Genomic DNA, 22,891 nt, shown 5'->3' on the forward strand with positions numbered 1-22,891 from the left:
ATTCGTAGTCTGTGATAATCAATATAGTATCCCATATTTTAATAACTTCTAAGCTTCTCTTTGCAGAGATTAAGGTTTGATATGCATTAGAAACATCAGTTTTTCTAAAACAGACTGGTGGACCTTATTCCTTCTGTTTTGAATGCAATGGGTCTGGGGTGATTTTGAATTTATAGTTCTAAATGATTTTCAGTTGATGCTGGCTTGATCAGTCTGAAAGACACACAAATTTGAGACAAAAAGCAAGAACACTTTTCCTTTCATATGCCAGGTAGTAAATATTATTTTCGCAACCTCTCATTTCTGCTCTGTAGCATAAAAGCAACCATAAGCAAAACAATAACAGATGCATGTGGGAATGTTCCAATATAACTTTACTTACAAAAAATGTTAATTTGTCTAGGTTTGGCCAGGGAACTGTTTGATGATCTCTGCTACAGATTTATTTCTTATTCTGTAAATAATGATGCTTTTTTGAAGAAACATTAATTTACAAAGTATTTGTGTGTTTGTTTGGGTAGATCTTTTTTATTTTTTATTTTTTTGTTTTTCGGGCCACACCCGTTTGGTGCTCAGGGGTTACTCCTGGCTAAGCGCTCAGAAATTGCCCCTGGCTTGGGGGGACCACATGGGACGCTGGGGGATCAAACCGCGGTCCTTCCTTGGCTAGCGCTTGCAAGGCAGACACCTTACCTCTAGTGCCACCTCTATTTGGGTAGATCTTAATGAAAAAAATTAGATGGTATATAGCAGAAAGTATTTCAAACTCTTTATTTCAAAGTGCCAACAGGGTGCTTTTAAATTTCTGCTTGCTGAATGACATTAGGGTGAACTTTATAAAAAGTGATAAAGCAGACTTGACTTTCCTACCAGTCTAATATCTTGAGTAGGTCATGGGAAGCTTATACTTCCCTTTCCTTTGTCCACCCAACATTTTTCTATCTTATGCCTGTACTGAGCAAATCTTGTATTTCCCCCTTTGCTCAGTTACCTCAATCTCCACACATATTTTGCCACTTCATTTTCTCATACCGTTCCAGACATTTTCTATTTTCCAGGTTGCCCCTTCTGTCTCCATGCAGTACGTCTGGTAAATCCCTGCAACTCCTTCACCCTTATTAAAAACTCCACCTTCTTATAAAGCTCTTCCTTCCCAAGCTGCAGCTCTGTCTTAGGAGACTTCCCATAATTATGTCCATTATTAACATCTGTCGTACTCTGCTGCCATTGCTAATTTTTAAAAATGTCTTCTCACCAGGCTCTGAGCAACTGGAGGAAATGGGTTTTATTTATCATGAAGTTTCCAGTGTCTGGCACATGTCTTTAACTCAATAAATGCTTCATTTTATTCACTACTGAAAAATTGGGTAAATAGCTAAGTAAATGAGTGTTTAGAGAACTAGATTTTAAACAACCTACTTGTTTAATTCTTCGAGGTTTCAATCTTATTGCAGCGATCACCAGCCAAATTAGAAGCGCCTAAACATAGTCTTGTTTATTATTCTGGGTGAGTTGAACCTACATAAAATCAGTGATGAATCACACAAGGACACAGACCCTAGCCGGCATCACATCCGCCAGCATCAGCCTGGCATTTATTGTATCTAAAATAAAACAACAGACACCGTGTTTTGTTTCTCTTTTATTGCAACCCATTGCAAGGTCAAAAGATTCACAGAAATATAGAAACTACAAACTGGGTGAATTTCCTTTATCCACTCAAAAAGACATTAAAGACAAAGGACCAGAATTTTCCACTACAGCAATATATTTCATAGTCTTTATTCTGAAAATACTGTTGACATTTTGGAAAGGATAAAAAGCCCTGCATCAAATGTGTTCACATATATTTATGACATTCTAAGCAAAAAAAAGAAACTCTATATTGCCCAGAAAAATCATTTTAAGCCTCATTTTCAAGCATCTAATGAGAACACATTTAACAACCATGACTGTATCACTCAAAGTGATGCTTTTGCAAGTTGTTTTTTGAGATTAATGCTTTGAGGTCAGGTATGACATTTCTACAGATTTCTACAAATATACCAAAGCAGTTTTCCAGGTTATTTTGCAACAGGCTTTCTGGATTAGTCAACATTTTAAAGGTAAGTGTGAGGCCCTCCCAAGCCCACCCTCCCCCCCAAGCTAAAGCATGTTATAGTGCTGTACTTTAGATTAAAACAATGCAACATTAAAAGGTATACACTTCTGAAACCATTTGACAACAGAACTATAATACTCTAAAGATTATTACAACTTTGAACTGAAATGGTACCATCTATATTACTGATGGCTCTCTCTTTTTTCTTTTTTTACCTATTTAAAATATAATGTGACATATATAAAAATTAAACTTTTGTTTATTCACTCGAGCTACTTTACTATACATACTGTCTTATAAATTAGTTTTGGATTAAAAACCAGTTAAAAGTTTGTGAATTAATATTTTTCCATGGTGGGGAAAGAAATAGGAAACTGATGCAGTTTGATGTGTAAAAAGACCCAGAGCTTATTAATGGCAACCCTTTTATTTTCTTATACCAATTTCATTCCCTTTAAATTAATTTAGTAATGAATTTAGTAAAGGGAAAATACCCTTGGTGCTTACTGATTAGATTTTCCTAACTGACTGGGTTAAAAGCCAACAAATAAAAATAAAAATAAAAATGCCATATCAGAAACACTGACATAATCAAAGGAGACAACTGCTTACCAAAAAAGACTCATTATAAATAAATGAACGGCATTCGAATGTAAAGCTAACTTTTGTTTCTTAGAACTAGTGTCATTTGAGCAATATTGGGGATTATAAAGTGAAACTAAAAACCAGCATATTTGTTATAATTTTAAAAAACAGTTATGTCCACATTGAGGAAGAATAAATAGGAAATTCACAAGTCAGGGTTTATATCTAATTCTACTGTAAAAGATAATCATCACTCTTTAGCTTAAAAAGGCTCCCTGCTGTCTTGACTATATAAATCTAGACGCAGGAAAGATGATTTGAGCCTGAGTCCCTACTCTGAATTCATCATAAAAGATGTGTGAAATCAAAACACATATTCATTTACTGATATTGTCTTAAATGAAAAATGGAAAAATTTAATTAAACAAATGCGTACTTTTGACAAATGTAAACAGAATCTTAATGAAAAGATTTTCTAATTTTTCTTCTTAACTTATACACTAACCGGAAAGAGAACTTTGCAGCTGCAGAACTATTCAAAAGATGGTAACATGCATATTTCCCAAAAACCTGTTCTAATGCCCAAAGCAAAGCAAAAAAAAAATTTAATAGGAAGATTGTCTACTTATATCTCACTCATTAATCTTTTATCTACATGACTACCCCCAAATTTCAGAAATATACTTTCATAATTACCAAAATTAACAAAAAATAATTAAATGATCTGTAGGTTTTTTAATAACTGCACACTATTAATTACATTGGTGGTTTAATATGAATGATACTAAGATTAGCTCTAAATATCATTAAAATATATCCTGACCAGTTACTATCCATAAAACAAAAAGCTAACACAACACACCATTAACATGAAACTCAACTAAAATATTTAGTTCTCAACAGAATGCATTTTAGGAAGGATGAATAATTAATAACTTTTGTGAGCTGACACGGGGAGTTCAGATTGCTATCTCCATAAAAGTTTAACGGAAGGCTGAATTCTCTTTAGTTTCTAAACCAGGCACCATATAGCAAGTTGGGCATCTGTGGATGAGCTGAATTTGGAGGACAAGATCCCTGTGCCAGTGAAGATTCATCAGTACAAGAGCGCATGAGACTATCTTTGTGTGTGTGTGTGTGTGTGTGTGTGTGTGTGTGTGTGTGTGTGTGTGAGACCTTGAAAAACTCTGGTTTCTAGAATTTTAATTAGTGCAACATCCTTCTGTTCTGACATCAACAGACATGCACAATTCTGCCCCTTCTGAAAAGAGGGCCACCACTTTCATTTTGGAGCTCTCTAAAAGTGGCAGTTATTAGATTGCAAAAACAATTCATCCAACTGTTTTATTCTATCGTAAAAAAAAAAAAAAAAAAAAAAAAAAAAAACCACAACTTTTTTTTCTTTTAGAGAAAGAAGCCTTTGAACTTAAAAACGCCAAGGTTTATAGCTTTCAAAGCTTTCCTTTTAAAGAGTAGAACAGCTCACCGGGGAGCAAATAGCAATTGCGCTTATGCTATGCAATATGCAAACAAGACACAAATATACACACTTGGATACACACGCAGACACGTTACAGTTTAAACGTTTCCAAAGAGATCACCCACCCCAAATTGACAACCTCTCCTGGCCTGCGGACCTACGTGGGCGTGAGTGTTAGGAGGAGGCAGCCGACATGCTGGGGGTCCAGCCCATCTGATATGCTCTCTCCAAGGTCCTCTTGCAATCCTGCAGGACGGTGCTGAAAGTGATGTGTGGGTACTGCTGCACCAGCTGCTCCACGGTCACTTCATTGACCTGCAAGCAGAGAGAGGGGCTGTCAATCACAGGGCCGTGGGAACCACTGAGGCCAAGTGCATGGGCTGTTCACTTTCCATCTTGGTGGTGGCAAAAAAGATCTTTTTTTCATTTTGTCTGACCACTATGCCCACTCAAAGAGTAGATTCACTGCTGGAGATTTCTTCGAAAGACATAGGATAGAGGGTACGCTGGTGATGGGTGTGGTGTTGAAATTATGCGTAAAAGCAGGGGAGAAAGTTTAGTAAGACAACATTTTAATTAGATCATTTACTTTATCAACAATCTCAAGTTTGAAAAAACTTTTATTTACTTATTTAGGTTTGGGGGCTAAACCCAACAGTGCTCAGGGCTTACTCCTGGAGAGCTCAGGGGACCACACTGGGTGCCAAGGATCAAACCACCAGGGTTGGCGGCATATAAGGTAAGTATCCTAACTATTGGACTATCATTGTAGCCCTTCTCACAGCTCTTCTAGGGAAAAGTTGTTGCTTGGTGGAGAATATCCAGAGGGTCTAGGTGGAAGTGAGTGTTCAGCAAAATAAATTTTCTTTCCTTGAAATGTTAAAGTATTGCCAACTCCCAGTCCTTTTGTGAAAAGGGCTGAAATGTGAGGAATCAATAATTAAAACATACATGGCTGGCAGGTCAGAGATGGCCCCAATGGACCTTAACCATCAAAGATACCACCTTGATTCTTGATTAGACAAGGCAATCAGACAGGCCTAATTAAAACTAACACTTTTACAATTGCTGTGCTGTGAAGGGATTAATTTGTCAATTATTTTTAAGCTGATTGCAGCTCATATCACAGAACTAGACAGTTTCCTTCATCCTTTAGATAAATAAATGATTAACCTAAGAACCACAACTTTAAGGTAGCTTTATTTAAAATCTTTATTGAACACTTGGGCATTTCCAAATACATCAATATTTCATTTATACTGAGTAAGCAGGTCTAAAAGGTGTGTGCGAGAGACAATTTTGTTCTTCCCTCTCCGAGTCTGTCCATTATTGAAAAAGATCAGAGCCACCAAGAAAACCCAAAACTATCTCACCGTCTTATACTTCGAAAATCTAGTTAGAAGCTTGAGGACACAACGTATCCAGACGTCTGTACTTTTCTGAAATACAGTGCTTTGTGAATGATTTGGAAACCTACATTATATATAACCTTTCATTAAAAAATTGAGAGTTCATTTTTTAAAACAGTGCTTATGTTATTTAACCTTTGCCAGAATATGTATCTATGTAGGGCTGGTTTCTACGAAAATTGACTTTCATTCAAAATTCAAGCCAGCTAGTAAAGTAGTTCATTCTGTGATAGACAGGTGATCAACAATAAGAACATCATTTTGAATGGGTTGTTTTAAATCCATGTTTCAAAACAGATTTTGTAAAGCTTATATACAACACAGGGTTAAACATTAGTGGATAGCTAAATAAAATTTAAAACAATGTAGTAATTAAAAAATTTACATTTACATTTGAATCCTGGTATTTATTGAGTCAAGGCAGCAAGGACATCCGGGAGGCAATCCCTTCTTTAGTCCAAGTTATCTGTTTTTGATACTCTGGCTATTGTCATATTACTAAACTGTATAAATGGGGCCGAAGAGATAGCATGGAGGTAAGGCGTTTTGCCTTGCATGTGGAAGGAAGGTGGTTCGAATCCCAGCATCCCATATGGTCCCCCGAGCCTGACAGGAGCGATTTCTGAGGGCAGATCCAGGAGTATCCCCTGAGCACTGCCAGGTGTGACCCCAAAACAAAATAAAACAACAACAAAAATATCCCTGCAAGCTGTAGGTGTTCTCTGTCCACAACACTTGCTTTCTTTACCTGGAACACTTTACAATCTAACTCTGTGATTCTCGACTTATACCTACTTTAAAATTCAGTCTTGGATTCTTAACTTTGATGTCATTTTCCCAAGGAATTTATAAAACTTCCCTACCCCAAACACAGACAACCAGGTTAATTTATTTCGACAATACATAGTACCATAGTACCTATTATCTCAACTTAATTTCTTTCTTTTTGTAGGAGTAAGGGAAACTCTCCCAGCAGTGCTCAGGGCTTAATCCTGACCCTGTGCTCTGGGACCAATTTTGAGGGCTTGAGGACCTCATGGGGTTCTGGGAAACCAACCCAGGTTAGCTGTGTGCAAGGCAAGTGACCTATCAGCTATTCTATGGATCCACCCTTAAAAACTTACTTTTTAATTGTTTAATGTCTGTTTCTTCTAGTCTAACTTAAGATCTACAAGAGCTGGGATTGTTCTTGTACTCACCAGCCAAGTATAGTTTTTAGTGAAGAAATAATGAAATAATTCTAAATGTAAAGGAAAATACAAGAGCAAGGCAAAGTCGGAAACCTCAGTGATTTCACAGAAGCTGATGTTCAGCTATGGAATTCCTTCCATTAGGAAGCTTCTCTCCCTGAGTCGCACCCTACTAAGCTGGGCTTCTTTGGCCTTCACTGAGCACTTGTAGTGGGCACCCCAAAGGCTGGTTTCCTATCCCTGCACACTTACACCATACTGTAATCATCTCTTTATTGGCCTGTTTCTCTCATTTGAACAAAAAGCATTGGAAACCTGAAACTACTTTTTCTCTTGGAAGTTATCCAACTGCATAAAATCAGAAGAAACATGAACATGCTTCCTATCATAGACTCATATGGAGTCAACCAAAAACACCTCTGAATTCTGGTCTCAGTGCTTTAAGATCTGGGTCCTTAATTGTGTGAGTAGGATAAGCGTATTAATGTCCTTATTACAATAATGTCTTAAGGCCCAGAGACAATAGAGTTAAGGGCTGGGAGGGCTGGAAGGAATAGCTCACAATTTGAAGCTCACCACAGAGTGGTGAACATTGTTAGGGAAATAACTACACTAACAGTTAGCATGACAATATTCAAGATTGAGAGAAGTAGAATGTCTGTCGTGAATACAGACAGGGATAGGGGAGGAATGGGGGGCATTGGTGGTGGAAATGTTGCACTGGTGAAGAGGGGGTATTTTGTTTATGACTGAAACCCAACTATGAACATGCTTGTAATCATGGTGCTTAAATAAAGATGTATATAAAAAGAAAAGAAAAGAAAAAAAAGAATGGTATGTCCTGTGATTGTTGTACGGATGAATTGCAATAATGTGGCTAACAGTGTGGCAATTTAGAAAAGAGTCCCTACTTTGAAATGATAAATATTCATGTGTGTAAGTGGCATGATTTAGGAACATAAAATATTACAAGGGGGGGGGGACACGAAGAAACAATACAGTGGATAGGTCACCTGCTTTACTTGCAGCTGTCCTAGTTTAATCCTCTGCACAACATATATTGTTCTCTGGCACAATCCAGAAATGATTCCCAAGCACACAGCCAGGAGGAAGCCCTGAGCACTGTTGGGTTTGGACCCCAAACCAAATACTCCCTTCCCCCAAGAAAAAAAAAGAGTAAAAAAAAAAAAGTAAGAGAAAGGGAAAAAAGCAGGAAGAAAAAGGAAGGAGAGAAGGAAGGAATGAAAGAAGCAAGTGCTCAGGTTTGTGTACAAAGAAGCATGATACATACTGCACAATTTTAGTAGCATTATGCGCTTGTTGTGTACTTATGTAATCAGGACCCAGAAGGACATCAAATTGGAACTGCCAATAATTATATAGGATTGTTCTTTGTTTCTTGTATTTATTTAGTTTTCTATTAGCACATGTTCAGTAAAAAAAAAGTTATTTTAAATACCTGCGAGAAAAGAAATCACCAAATGGTAGCTTTTATTATTATAGCAGTTAATTCAATAAGTAGTCACTGAATGCAGGAGTTAATTAATAGTATATTAAGGCGACCAGTTCTCTATATGATATTCAATACTTTTACACTTCTGAGATAATTCAGAAATAAAGCTCATTAAAATTAGTTGCAATGTTCGAAATAAAATTATCAAAGGTGAAGACAGAAGCCTTAAAGCATATTTCAAGGAGAACTGACTCTATCTTAATACTTTATGGAGATTCCAGAACTTTCCAAAAGACTTCCTCTACCCTCCAGGTTTTAAGTGCTTACTCTCAGGAAACCCTTTTATTCACCTCATTTTTCCATGATGCAGTTATATTCCCTCCTCCCTGACTTCTCACCAAATGAACACAGGCCTCATTAAAGGAAATCAGAAGCTGTTGTGTCAAAGAGGATGCAGAAAGTCAGCATTATATAATTGGAGATTTAAATGGAAAAAACAGTCTGAGACTCTGACTTATTTATTGAACAACTTAACTGAAAACATTTAAACTCACCAAAAAGGTAGAGGCTGACTTCTACAGCACAGCTTTTCTAATCAACTTGTCAACAGTGGTTCAAACTATTTTTCTTCCTTTTTTGTTTGTTTGAGAGCAACACCAGGCTTTACTCCTGGCTGTGCTCCGGGATGGGATCAGTCCTGGTGGGAGGAGGGGACTAGAGAGAAGGCAGGGATCAAACTGGGTCAACTGTGAGCAAGGCAAGTAGCCTACCAGCTGCACAGTTTCTCTGACCCTAGAAGTCCAGCTATTTTTGTTGTTTGTTTGTTTGTTTGTTTGTTTTGGGGCCACACCTAGCATTGCTCAGGGTTTACTTCTGGCTCTGCACTTAGAAATCACTCCTGGCCCCGAGGGACCATATACCAGGGATTGAACCCATGTCCATCCTGGGTCAAGCTGTATGCAAGGCATTAAATACCCTACCACTTTGCTACCACTCTGGCTCCAGAAGTCCAGCTTTTATAATAAAAATATCCATCTGTGAACACTATTTTTCCAAAAAGCAGTATTAGTTACTTTAAGCACACATGCTACATAAAGACTTCGAATTACTCACAATTAAACATTCATACACTAATAAATAAATTAGGGAATAATTGTTTTCTTTAATGTATTTTCTTTCAAGGTTGGGGTCATACCTGGCTGTACTCTGCTCTGTGCTAAGAGATCACCACTGAAAAATACTCCGAGGACAAGATATGGGGCCAGGCAGGATTAAACCTGGATCAGATGCACTCAAGGCAATATTCCCAAACTATCTCTATACCCCTGATGTTTACTTCAATAAAAACTTTTATAATAGGATTAATTTTTCTATCTCCTAGTGTGTTTTAAATATCCTTTGGTATACCAAAATTTGAGTTTCTATTTTTCTCTTACTTAATGTAAGGTACACCTGGATCAGTCATATAGAATGTGTACTCATTCTGGCTATGGGTAAGAATGAACAGACAGAAATTAAATTTAGTGTAATTATAGAAAACGAGTACCTTTTATAGCATTTTTATTCTTTCATACATATTATGTATCTTTTAAGCAATTTTTTTTTGCTAACTGCTCTATAAATTCTTGAAAGCAAAGCAGGGGGAAATTAAAATATTCCATTTTAGAGCTTTGTTGGGTAGAAGTTATTCAAAGGAAATATATGTGCTCAGACCAGGGAAGGTTCTAACTTCTACTCAGAGTGTGTCCTGGCTATGCAGTGAGAGAGACAAATTGTATATGAAAGCTACTTTCCTTAATTCCTCAGAAGACAAATTATGCACATTTAAGAACTTTGGTACTTGAGATGAGGAGTTTGGCATGAAGACAATAGGAGGGCCTGGCCATTAAAATCCTGCCATCCACATCCACATTTTGTCATGCACAACTCTGCTCCCGCAAATGAAAAGAACCATTCTTGGTTTTAACTCATAACATGTACATAATATTAAAAAGAAATAAGGGTGAAGCTATAAATATTTTACCATGACTCCTGGTTTTCTGCAGTTTCTTTCACCCTTGCTGAGAACAATCAATAGCAACTTCTCTATTACATGAGATAGGAGATTTGAAAAATGCAGCACATCTTGCTAAGGAAACAGGCAATGGTATCTATTGAAGAAATTACTGTAATTAAAGGGGAAAATATATGTACCACAGGCTATATATCTCCAAAGACTCATAACCATAATTTACATTTTCAAATTTATTAGAATTATTTTTAAAGTAGTAACAATTTGTCTGATATTTTAATCTATTTTGAGTTAACGTCTATTAGCGCTTTTTGAAAATGTGAGACAAATTGCTATCCTAATTAAGGTAAATCACACTGTAGTTTCCTTTTATTTATTTATTTATTTGGTGCCGATAGGATGGAACATGAGGAGAGAACTTTTCTAATTTCCTATTAGGAAATTCTTATAATTCAGCTCAATCAGATTCCCTACCCTTTAGGCCAGGGGTGGCGAACAAGTTCGACACAAAGAGCCAAAATTTTAAACTGTGAGAGTCAGAGAGCCACACCACGGTAGTGACCTGCCAAAACAGATAAACACACAAAAGCATCTAATTTTAACATAATATATTAAACAGATATTGCATTTTGCCATTTTGAGTGAGGGTCAAATCCTGTTCACCACCCCTGCCTTAGGCTATATCATCACTGCCATAACAATATTTTCCCCAAAAGTTCCAGATGAGTATAAGTCGTATAAGTCTACTCTCAAGAACCTCCCAGATAATATCTACTAGAAAATGTGTCTTTTGATAAAATTTGAAGAAATATTATTCTTACTTACTCTTGGAGGCATTTTATAAAATATTCATATTTCTTGGTCATGGCCCTTGTTGGGGAGGTATATGATATGTGGTATATTAAACTTATATTTCAATAATATGATGAAACTCTTTAACTTTTTGCATGGTAAAACGTCTGCATAAAAAGAATTTAAATAATTTTAAATAAATAATTTAAAAAGTAACATTACATTTAAAATGTCAATAATAAAAATATATGACATGTATGTTCTTTGAAAGCAAAGAGTATTTTTAGGCACTTCTTTGTTCTCAATCCTATACACATCATCTAGCATATTCTTAGACCTTATTGGTTTCATTCACTGACAAATTTATAGCAATGGAGTACATAAAAGTCCACTGCTATGCCGATGAGAATGGAAAAGGAAGAAGAGAAAAACGGTCAACAATGGACAGTTACTATTTTCCTAGGCAATTAATTAGATGAATTGTGAGCAAAGCAGGGCTAACAGGGTAGGTAATGGCAGCTGGGATGTGAGACCTGGACTTCTTGGACACTAGCAGTCCAGGTACCATAGCCTGCATCATGGCAGGTAGTGAACTCTGTGGGGGACGGGACTCCATGCTGGGATAGAGCCCGCCCATCATATCTTGCTAGTGAAAAGCTCACCGACACTCCTTTTCCATGTAACACTAAAAGGGGAAAGAGTGGAGTTTATACAGAGACACAGCCAGAGCCCCTGCCCTCTCTTCAAAATGGCTGAGCTCTTAGGGATGTAAATGACAGTAAATGTCAGTCGCCCAGGATCCAGTGAGTGTGGAGATTGGGAAGCACAGATGGCCTCATGAGGAAGATGCAGGCTCTACTGCCTCCATGCCAGCAACCAGATTTTCCTCCTCCCGCTCTGCATCACTGCATGTGTCCACCACTCAGAGGCAGAATGGCCCGCGTGGCTGATAGATGTGGAGCCTTTCCTCTTGGAGCAGGGAAGCTAACGATGCCAGTTGCAGCAAAGCCTGAGAAATAACGTCTGCAGGGCAGAAGCACTTAGTATGCACCGACCTTCACCAAGAGCGTTCCAAAGGGCTTGCCAATAGAAGTGATACTTAAGGGGACTTTTGGAGGATCAGGAGGCATCAGCCCATGTAACACAAGCACCAAAAATACACACATCATTCAGGGAAGAAAAAAGAACTGCTCGTGAGCTGGACTCAAGCAGCCCATCTAGCCTTTCTTTGGGCTCATCCAACACATTCAAGTGTATGCCTAAATAAGTTCTTGATACAGTCCTGTGGAGGGGGCAGAGACAAACGGCTACTCCCTCCTTTTCTGGAGGTAGGAGGAGGGTAGAGGGGTCTACAAATGTACATAGATGTGCTGTAAGTAGCACACTCAGCTCCTGCCTCCACATTCTGGGCTCTCCCTGGATGCTGGTTTGTCATTCTTCAATCTCCCTGGGCAATGCCACTCACTGCTAACAGTCCCAGAGGCTGACTCCTAGCATCCCTAGGGCTGAGTGTTATCTCTCAGGCAATGAGTCTTCTGCTTCTCCCAGAGTGTGCTGGCTCTCTGGAAAACCCCGACTGGTTTTTCCACAGAACCTGCCATTCACCAAGTGGCAAGGCCCTATTCAAATGAGTCTAATTGCTTTTTCACCAAATGTCTACATAACACATGAATCAGATATAGATAATAGGAATGTTGGCAGTACCTCAAATGTGCATGGAAAGGAGGTGAGTCACCTAAGCACAGCAGAAACTATTTTTTTTTAATAAGGATACTTAACAAATGAATAAGGAGAGTGCTTGCCTTGCAGGTGGCTGATCTGGATTTGATCCCTGGCATCTCATATGATCCCCTGTGCACCAGCAGGAGTCATCTCTGTGCACAGAGCCAAGAGTAACCCCTGAGCATAATGCGGGTGTGGCCCAAAAAGCAATTAAAAAAAAAAGGAAAGAATAAAACAACAAAAGATACATTGACTTCTTCACTCTGTCCCCTTAGCCTGCAGATTCCATGTTTCTCTTTCCCTCACTTTGCAAAGTAGTAATTGTCAGTTCCTGCTGGGGACCTTCCACAACATGCTGTTGTCCCCTCTAGTTAGAAAACAGAGGTCCGAGGAAGTAGGAGTTTAGCACCACATTTATAATCTCCCAGAGAAAGGCTCTTGTCTCCCAGATCCCTAGTGGCAGGGGAGAAGACCAGGTGTAATCAAGGCTCCTCACCTTTGATCTCGTATAGGTACATTTCCTTATTTCCCTCTTTCTTCTTCAAACTGAGGCTCTTTATTCTCTAGCTAATTCCACATTGATTCCTAGAGAAGAAATGTCTGATACATGCCCATCAGTGGGGAATAAACTCAACTGTAATTGCAACCATGGATTAGTCTCAGCCCAGTTCTCGCTGCAATCACCTGGGAGCTTTGAAAACTAAGCCAGATCTCAACTGGATGCCTGAACTATATCTCAACTGTACATGACTCTTGTTGAAGTGGCTCGTGGCATCTGCTAATGTGTATATATGTTTTTTGAGCTTTGTTTTTTGGTCATTGTCTTTGGAAACTGTGTCCGATTTCATACTCGGAACCTCAGACATACAAGACATAGGCTTTACCTCTCAAGCTATAACCCTGGCCCCTAACCACAGCAGTTTCAAGTTTAAAAGATTATTGGCTTTGGGACTGGATTGATAGCACAGCAGGTAGGACGTCTGTCGACTAGGGTCGGATCCATGGCATCCCATATAGGCACCCCCTAAAATGAATAATTTTTTAGCACAGAGCCAGGAGTAACTCCTGAGTGCCTTCAGGTGTGGCTCCAAAACCAACCAACCAACCAACCAACCAAAAAAGGTTATTATTTACTTTTAGCAATGTTTAGGAAGCACACAGTGGTGCTGGGGATAAAATGGGGTCTGGCAGCATGCAAACCATGTGCCCTAACCTCTGTGCTGCCTTTCCAGCGCTGGCAGTTTTTAATATATTTAGGAGATTTTAATATGCAGCTCAGGTATAGACTGGCTGATTTCTAAAGCCTCTGATTAAAGAGTTCTTAAAGGGTACAATTAATTTTGACACTTAGGAATCTAGAGGAAATATTTGAATTCATATTCTTTATTTTTTTTATTGTTGGAGGGGAGGCTTAGGACACTGGGAATCAAACCAGGTTGGGTACAGGCATCTTACTGGGTTTCTCAGATTATTTGCAGCTATGAAGCTTCTTCGTTCTTTCCCTCTATTCTAATGAGTGATGCCCTCTGGAGGGGAAAACTCTTGCTCCTTAGTTTAGAAGTCTTCCCAGTCTTTAGATATTTATCCCTGTCAAGAATAAAATGTGGTAAACCTAAACTGATTTTGTCTCCTTCAGCATTCAGTCTCAGATAAAGGATTCTCTTCTGTCAGTGTGGGGAAGGTCAAATGGCCCTTTTCAACCTCAGCCCCTAAGTCCAGTTCTCACGTGGACAAGGCTGCCTCAATGAATCACCCATGAGGTGAGAATAGCATCACACATGACTAAGCATTTGATATAATTTAAAGAAGAAAAGCTGCATATATTATTAAGAGTCTAAAGGCCACCAGTCATATATGGAGCCAGCTGACTCCTGAGTCCCCTTTGTGTTCTATTCAGACCTTGATACCTGGGCCTTAGACCAAGAGAGGAGGGCCTTTAGAAATAAATATGTATATGTATATATATATATATATATATACTTATACACATATATTTGTATATATAGTTTATTTATATATAGGGTTAGTGGATTTGCTTTGACATAGAAAATTTTATCAAAAAATTCCAAACCAAGGAGAACAGCGGAGACCATTAGAATATATATTTATGTATATGTATTTCCATATAGGAATAATGGATTTGCTTTTAGGTAGAAACTCTGATCTTAAAATCCCAAAGCAGAGAGAGCCATATACTAAAACATGATGCAGATCACAGAACCTGGCTCATAAATTCAGTCAACTTTCTCAAATGCACTCATTCCCTTTCGAATCTGCAATGATTGGGAGTGCTATGCTCTGTCTGTCAATATCACAACAGGCCTGGCTTCATGCTGTCTCCTTTTCATGAAATGTGGCTTGCCTGTTAACACTCGCATTGCTTCTATTCACTTGAATTAGCACAGTGAGAAAGCAGCAGAGAACCTGGGAGGATGGGGATTCCAGGGACGCCTGCCGTGTTAAGTGAGAACCAGAGCTCACCAACCTGAAGCCTCTAATTAGAGATTAGTGTGACAGGAGTCCAACCACCAGTCTGTCAGAGAGAAAAATTAGTGACATTTTTATTTCCTGTTTTACCAAGTCATTCTGCACCTATGCAGGTTTCAAGCCAAATGTAAGCTCTCTCGGCACTCGGCCTTTCATCGGCCATTCTCAGGCCATAAATTGGTACCCGTGGAATTGTCTGTTGTACAAATCCTATTTTTTGTGTAGATGTCCATGCTCTACGCAGATTACAATCCAAATGTCATGTGTGGGACGGTGGGCTAAAGAAGCCACATGGGGCTTTGTCTGCAGTGCTCTAGGCTGTGCGTTGAGAGACGGAGAGTGGAGAAAACTGGGCTCTGATCAGATAACTGATGGAGTCACCGCATGAGTAGTAAGTGCATCCTAGAGCACTGTGGAGGGGGTTCTAAATGACGTTTGTGCAGGTACACTGAAAAACAAAAGAGGGGCAGAAATTTCTGAACTGAAAAATGGCCTTCGTGCTGAACAGCCTTGCGGATTTCAGTCTTTGTTTTCTGACACAAAGCTGAAGATAGTGGGAGTCACCAGAGAGCGTGAGATGGAAAAGTATCTTTCTTGAGCTGTAGTTTTTCTTTTGGGGAGAATTGTTGGAGCAGACCTGTCTCCTAAAAAACAACTCACATCAGCAAAAATGTACTCTGTGGCAAAGATTAAAGGAAAAATCTAAAAAACGAGTAATAATTTCAGTCCTCCCATAGAAATCAGCTCTGCAGGCCTGCATTCTGATGGCCGCTGTGCTCAGTAACTTGGTAGGTGCCTATATTCTGTGACTGAGTCTAAATTCTGAGTCTCTGGTCTTTGGGTAGTTTTTTTTTTTTTTTTTTGGTTTTTGGTTTTGTTTGGGGGGATCACACCTGGTGGTGCTCAGGAGTTACTCCTGGCTCTGTGCTCAGATATCGCTTCTGGCAGGCTCGGGGGACCATATGGGATGCTGGGATTCGAACTACCATCCGTCCTGGATCAGCTGAGTGCAAGGCAAATGCCCTATCACTGTGCTATCTCTTTGGCCCCTGATCTTTGGGTTGTACTCAAGACCCCTGCATTCAGGAAATCCAAGGTATCAATTTTTACATCGACTTCCTTGTCTAGCTAATTTATATAATACCTATAAATATGTGGATAATAAAATATATTATATAAATATCATCTATAAATTGTATAGCCTATCACATATTTTTGTTATGTGTATATGTTTGGAGTAAGGGGTGGTGTTCAGGGTTCACTTCTGACTCTATACTCAGGGGTGACTCCTAGCAGGGCTCAAGGGACCATAGGGGTCAACTTGGTCACATGTGTACAAGGCAAGCTCCCTAGGTGCTGCACCATCTCTTCAGTCCTATCCTATAACTTTTTTTTTTCCCATTTTGGGCCACACCTGGCTGTGACCAGAGGTTACTCCTGGTTCAGCAGTCAGTAGTTCCTCCTGGTGGTGCCTGTGGGACCATGTGAGATGCTGAGAATCAAGCCTGAGCTGGCCATACACAAGGCAAGTGCCCTAACACTATACTATCCGGCTCTATCTCTCACATTCTGAAGCAGTAGCAGGTTCTCAAGATTTTCAAAGTTGTTTTTTGCAGTACAATATTTCTACAATCCAAATGATAAACCAATCAAATAAGAATAGTAAAAAGAGGTTTTTTTTCTACCTAAGTTTAGGAGGTAGGATCAGGATCAGGCCACCAACTGACTTCACTATGCTGCCTTTCCCAACAGCCTTTGTGGAATATTAGGGCCTTGCTTATTTTCTTGCCTCTTCCCCTTGGACTATGGGCTGGCTCCACAGGGTATGAATGCTCTTTTGCTCACTAATTTTTTTCTGATCATCTTAGCAATATTGAAGGTGGAGGAAGGTGCTTGATGGGGATTTCTTAAGTCAATAGAGAAAACATGATAAAAGTAAAAACGCAATTGGGGAGAACATTTGCTTTTGCTGGTAAACTTCTGGGCTTTTATGAAGCCCAGCAGAGTAAACCCTTCACCCACCGTCTCCTGCAGATGTTCCCCCAACATCTCCTGAGCCAGTTCGGATCATCCTTCCCTCTGCTTTGTGGACTCAGTAGCTTGGGAGCTCAGAGATCTAATCTGAACTTCTGTTAAGGAAGTGATGGTACATTTCTATTTTTAAATGAGAAAAAATAATATGATCCTGCAACCTAATTCTGTCCTATAATTACTTAAAGCCAAATCAAAGTTCCAGAGGGATTATTTACTGCACAGCAATGAAGCTCCGAGGCGCCTTCGGGCAAACTGCATCCTAAAGTTCCATTCACCCTCCAGCATTTGGGAGCACGAAGCCCTCTTCGTCTTCCAAGAAAAAAAAAATCACTCTCCATCAATGCCGAAACAGAAGCAAGCAAAATGTCAGCAACTACTTGCATTACTCCCTGAAAGTGTTGTAGGGAGTTTTTGATTTTCATGAAGGAACAAAGCAAACAAGTCCCAGGCTGGACACTGGCTAGCTGACTTGGCAAGTCTAAGAAATAAAGAAATAAAGGCTTTAAACACACACACACACACACACACACACACACACACACACTTTTTTTTTTTTTTTTTGCCTTTTTTGCAGGGGTTGGGGGGATGGCTTGTTCCTGGCTCTGTGCTCAGGAATCACTCCTGGCAGTACATGGGGAACTCGATGTGCTGCTAGGGATCAAACTCGGGCCTGCCATGTGCAAAGAAAGCATCTTTCTTTTAGTACTTTTCTAGCTTTGAGATTGTTTCAACTCTCTTCACAAGTGGGATTATAATTTACTTGGTCCAATAAAAACAATGAAAGATCTTACTGTTTCTTTAAAAATTGCTGTTTGAGGCCATGGAATCACTCATCAGCTTGAGCACAGGCCTATGTATGTGAGAGCCTGCGCTCCATTCTCTACCGGAAAAAAATAATAGCTGCATCTCAAGGGCCTAGTTTTTCTTTGTGAGATCTTAGCAAGTGAATTTATATTCATTGCTTGAATTCTGCAAACCTGTTGGACCAGATGGTTATTCTATCAGATATAAGACTGCAGAGCAGGTGTGTGTATATTATGCATCATACATAATAATGGTAATAAAGATAGCTGGCATTTATTGAGTGCTTAAGGTATTCATGTCTTTAGGCTAAGTAATTTATCGCACTATCTCATTTAATCCCCTAACAATCTTATGGGGTAAATATTGTTACTGCGATTTTGAGGTGGTAAAACAGAGACTTTTAGGGGTTGTGTTCCAACTTCCACATAGAGGGAGGGAAGCAGAATTTGAAAACCTAGAAGTCTATACTAGTGCCCACGACTGTAACCTCTGCCACAAGTCTCCACACTATTGTTTCTTGGCTTAATGTTTTAAGACAAGAAAAGCCTTCACTCTGGCTTTGCAGTGGTTCACGTGAATAGGGTGGGAAGAAGAGATGGGAACACTTGGCTAAATTGAGGCTGAGAGTGAACCTCTGAATTTCAGCTGATGTGTTTTTCCCTGTTTCAATTACCAGGAATAATCAGAAGAGGGTTGTAAAAATGTGTTTTAAAGTGCTCCTATGCGAAAATCACCTGGAGAAACTGTTTTATCAGCAAAAGGAACAAGATGCTGATACTTCAAGTGAAGGACTTAAGTCTGACTTTCAGAGTGCCAGCCGGAGTTCCTTGCCATTTTTCACTGTCCCATTCTCGCGGCAAGCCTGGCAGTGCAGCCTGGCTGCTTCCAAGTTGCAGCCCCGAGACTTTGGCCTGTGCAATCTGATACAGTCAAAACCAGCCCTGCCTTATTAGGACAGAATGTTGGGTTTTGTTTTTGCACTTTATTTTCTTTGATAAAACATACATTTTCAATCTTAAATTATGGCTGTGGGCAATCTGGATACAGCTGTGCAGATGCTGTAGAGAAGAGGGAACCCCGTAGGTACATGCTTTGTTTCATGGCTGAATTGCTACCCAAACACTCCTGGACACAGTGTCCCACAAATTATTTTTCCCTTAAACTGATTTTTCCAGTTAGTTCAGTATATTAGTTACAGAGTCATATATTATTTTCCCCATAGGGCTTTCCTGTTCATGAGTCCTAAACAAGCTGATAAAAACTCTATTTTCTCCCCAGAAATATTTAGGTGGTTAAGGCTTTCTCTTACCATAATTACTTCCTGAAAAATGCAGTGGTCAATTTTTCCTGAATATTTTTACATTAAATTGGGCAACAAAACTTGGCTCTTGATATTTTAAAGTTGGAAAGCAGATTCCTGGCTTTAAAGTGCTGACTGGTTTCTATTACTGGTTTTCTGTATTGGTTTCTTATTGATTTGATTACAGCAAACCTCTCTCCTATTTAAATGAGGAACTCTGTGTAAAAACATGGATTTCACAGCACCTGAAGAAATCATTTCTTCTGAAGAAAAACCATCTATTTCATTCCTCCACCTAGTTCTTCAGGAACTGAGGCAGGTGAGAAGAAAGGTCTTGGCCATGGCAGTTGGATGAGAAATGAATTAATTCAATGATTTCCATGGTGGGGATCAATAATAGTCAGCCTGGACGAAGGCCCCTGGCCCAAAGGCCGCTGGATAATCAATAGGATCACAACAAGGCGGGTCCCCCCACCCCTATCCTCCACCCCCGGCAGCTTCTCTGATCTTTTCTGGGCAAACTCTTCACGCCTGTGTAATTCTAATTTATGTCAACTAGAAATCAAAGAAATTCCTAGAGGCTTTGGTCATAGGACATTAGGGTGGACCTTTCAAAATCTATTTATGTCTGTTCCTTAAGTAATGTGCTCCCCAAGGCCCTCCTGGTGCCTCTGTAGGCCAAGAAGCAGCAGCCTCTTAGCAAAAGGCACCTTCCAGTGCCAGGCAAAGGTGGGGATGGGGAGCAGAATTAGGTAAATCGAGGCACAATTGTCTCAGTCCTAGCTGTGACTCTCTACAGGGACATAAGAACTAATAAGCATTTTAGGCAATATGCTTTGCCAAGAGTGGTTCCTTCAATAACGCTCTTTAATGATACCCCAGACGCTGGCATTTTCAAATCAAATGAACAGTGTATAAAATTAGTTCTGCATGAAGTTAAAAAAAAAAAAGAAAAAGAAAGTGAAAGGGAGCTTTTAAAAGCTTCAGCACTTCTCTATCCAACTGCTTTTCATGAGGGGTTGGCATTTGAAAATTGCTACATTTATGAAGTGATTCTCTGCTCATAACTCAGGCCCTCTGTCTCCAAACTTCTGCATGAACATGCACTGTAGAGGTTTCTACCACTACATTTTTATCACCAGGTTTCCCAAACCAGCCAGGTTGCCTCTGGCGAGGTCTGGTTTTTCAGCCAACGCCATGCTACTACTGGGCTGCCTCTCTTCTCATCAACCTTGTTACCCCAAACTGTTTTCATTAACCTTGAACACTGCATTTCCATTTGCCCTACAGCTTTCCCATGACATATTTTTTGTTCTCTCAGTTCTGTCTTGCATCCAAACTGCCTTGTAAGGAATGAGGAAAACATATTATTAGAAGAAACAGATCTATATAGAACCTAGAATTCACTGAAGTTGCAAAAAAATAATTTCTATGACCCAAGCCACTGACTCAAACTGTGGAAAGTGGAGTAAAACATGTTGCTCTCTTAAGAGCATTCCATTGACTTCACAAGTCATTTTAAGAAATCACCAAATAAATGTGCGTTAAGTTGATAGGTGATTTCAGGTCATCTCTAATTCCCAAGGTCAAAGAAGTCTTTGAAAACTGTCTTTAAGAATCTAGCTTACCCCAATTCATCAAAGCCATCTCACACAGCGTTTTCTCCTCTTGGCTTTTATAATGCACTCAAGTTTAGGGGATTAAGTGAAGTCGGCTTCAAACCCCAAAGTAAAGCCTCTAATATGCTTATCCATCTGACAATCAAAAAAGCTCCTCCAACAGGGGCTTCTTAATGCACGTCCTCACTTTACAAGCAAGTGTCCAGGGAATGCTGCACTCGCCCATTGGCTGGAGGTTTCCTCACTTTAACCAAAATTGAAGCAAACGAATTTGCCACGATTTACCCTAGACACTGATCAGTCTATGCTGCTTTTATCTGCAACAAGTAGGTTTAGTTTTTCTAATCTGCTTTTATTTACCTAATGTATGTAAGAGTGAGGAGAGAGAGAGAGACAGCGCTCTTAGTTACAACAAATACAATGCATTTTGTTATTTCTACAACTCCTCAAAAGCTCAAGTCAGAAAAAAAGCTCAGGAAAGGATACTTTTTCAATTAAATATAGGTGGCCCCCAACAAAACGAACTACATGTGATTGACGATGCACCTAATCTTTAATTATTTATCAGAACCACAGGCTGACAGACCATAAGCAATGCAACACAGTGACCTCACAAACCCCAGCACCTCCCCAGGGCAGAGATCCCACTGACAGCACTCCTGACAGGGGGTTAATTATGTAAACCGCTGACCTGCATAGCTCCCTTCTGTGGCTCCAGTGGATATGGAGAAACAGTGGGTAAGCTCCAGCTTACCCGCTAATAATGAGTTATTAGTGGTGAGCAGACTGGACTAAGGTACAGGGAAGGGTTTGAGCCTCTGATTCATTTTGTCCTTTGGCACAAATGACAGAATGTTGCAAACAGCACAAATGCTGCAAATGGCACTGGTAGCACAAATGTCGCCGTTGAGTTAGAGTTGATTTTTGTCTCTATATTTTAATTACAAGGCTGGCTCCTGTTCTTACTGTTAGTTTCTCCTTTAGTTTTCTTATTACTTGTTTTATTTTCCTGTCCATCTGAATAATTATATCTTCAACTCCCTCTTTGCTCTCACTCCACATCTTGCTTCATTCCTACGCCTGAGCTAGTCAACTGATGCATACCTAACCCAGAGCATCCCCCAAAGGTGTTAGTTCTCTTTTATAGAGTGTGTTTAAAATGTAATATGTATTTCTCTATGTAGAAAGTCATCTCCATTTTACATTTTAGGGGGTGTATTAACTGTTTCCTTGCACTACTCCAAAAAGATCGAAAGGAAAAAGAAAAGAGAAAGAAAAATTAACATTCTTTCTCATTTGGAAATTCAAGATCCATCACACCAAAAAAATAATGTGGTACAATCATCAAGAACAGGGAACTTTCATCTAGTAAAGATGAGAGAGAAACAAATTTACTCGGGCAGATATTCAGAATTCTACAATACTGGCCTTGCTCATCCAATGATTGAGGAGTCAGTGGCACAAAGAGGGAAAGAACTGCTAAGATGACATAAATATCAGAACCCAGATTTGGAACCTGAACTTTTGGTCTAGAGCCTCTGGCCTCTTTGCTGCAAGAAATATTCTCTGTATCTTGATGACAATTTTCTCAACAATCTGTGGTTGTGGAGCATACATTTTCTGAAATCCAACTAGCTGCTGGTTCTGCCTTCTTCTTCAACAGTCAGTTTCATGTTAGGTGGAAACACTTACGTTTGTGTGTAGTATGGTAAGTCCTATCCTCATGGCCTCCTTGATAGTTCTCAAGGATGCTGGAGAGGCAGGCTCAGCATCAAGCTTATCGGAACATTGCCCACTTCCTATCTTGGACTAATTTGTATTTAGGTAGTAGAGAGTTCTTTGTGGGTTGGAGAGGTAGATCAGCAGGTAGAGAGCTTACCTTGCATGCATCCAACCCAAGTTCA

General features: G+C 39.4%; 1 protein-coding gene across 1 annotated transcript in view; it reads right to left on the reverse strand.

The window, feature by feature from the left end:
* Positions 1-1,629: 1,629 nt before the first annotated feature.
* The window catches only part of FBXL17 (F-box and leucine rich repeat protein 17), a 573,691-nt gene continuing 552,429 nt past the window's right edge, over positions 1,630-22,891 (reverse strand). Inside the window, exon 10 of the mRNA XM_049769100.1 lies at positions 1,630-4,481. Within this exon, the coding sequence (XP_049625057.1) occupies positions 4,341-4,481 (141 nt within the window). The 3' untranslated portion in view covers positions 1,630-4,340. The remainder of the gene's footprint in view (positions 4,482-22,891) is intronic.

The sequence above is a fragment of the Suncus etruscus genome, chromosome 2 (assembly GCF_024139225.1).
Source record: "Suncus etruscus isolate mSunEtr1 chromosome 2, mSunEtr1.pri.cur, whole genome shotgun sequence".
NCBI classification, from domain to species: Eukaryota; Metazoa; Chordata; class Mammalia; order Eulipotyphla; family Soricidae; genus Suncus; species Suncus etruscus.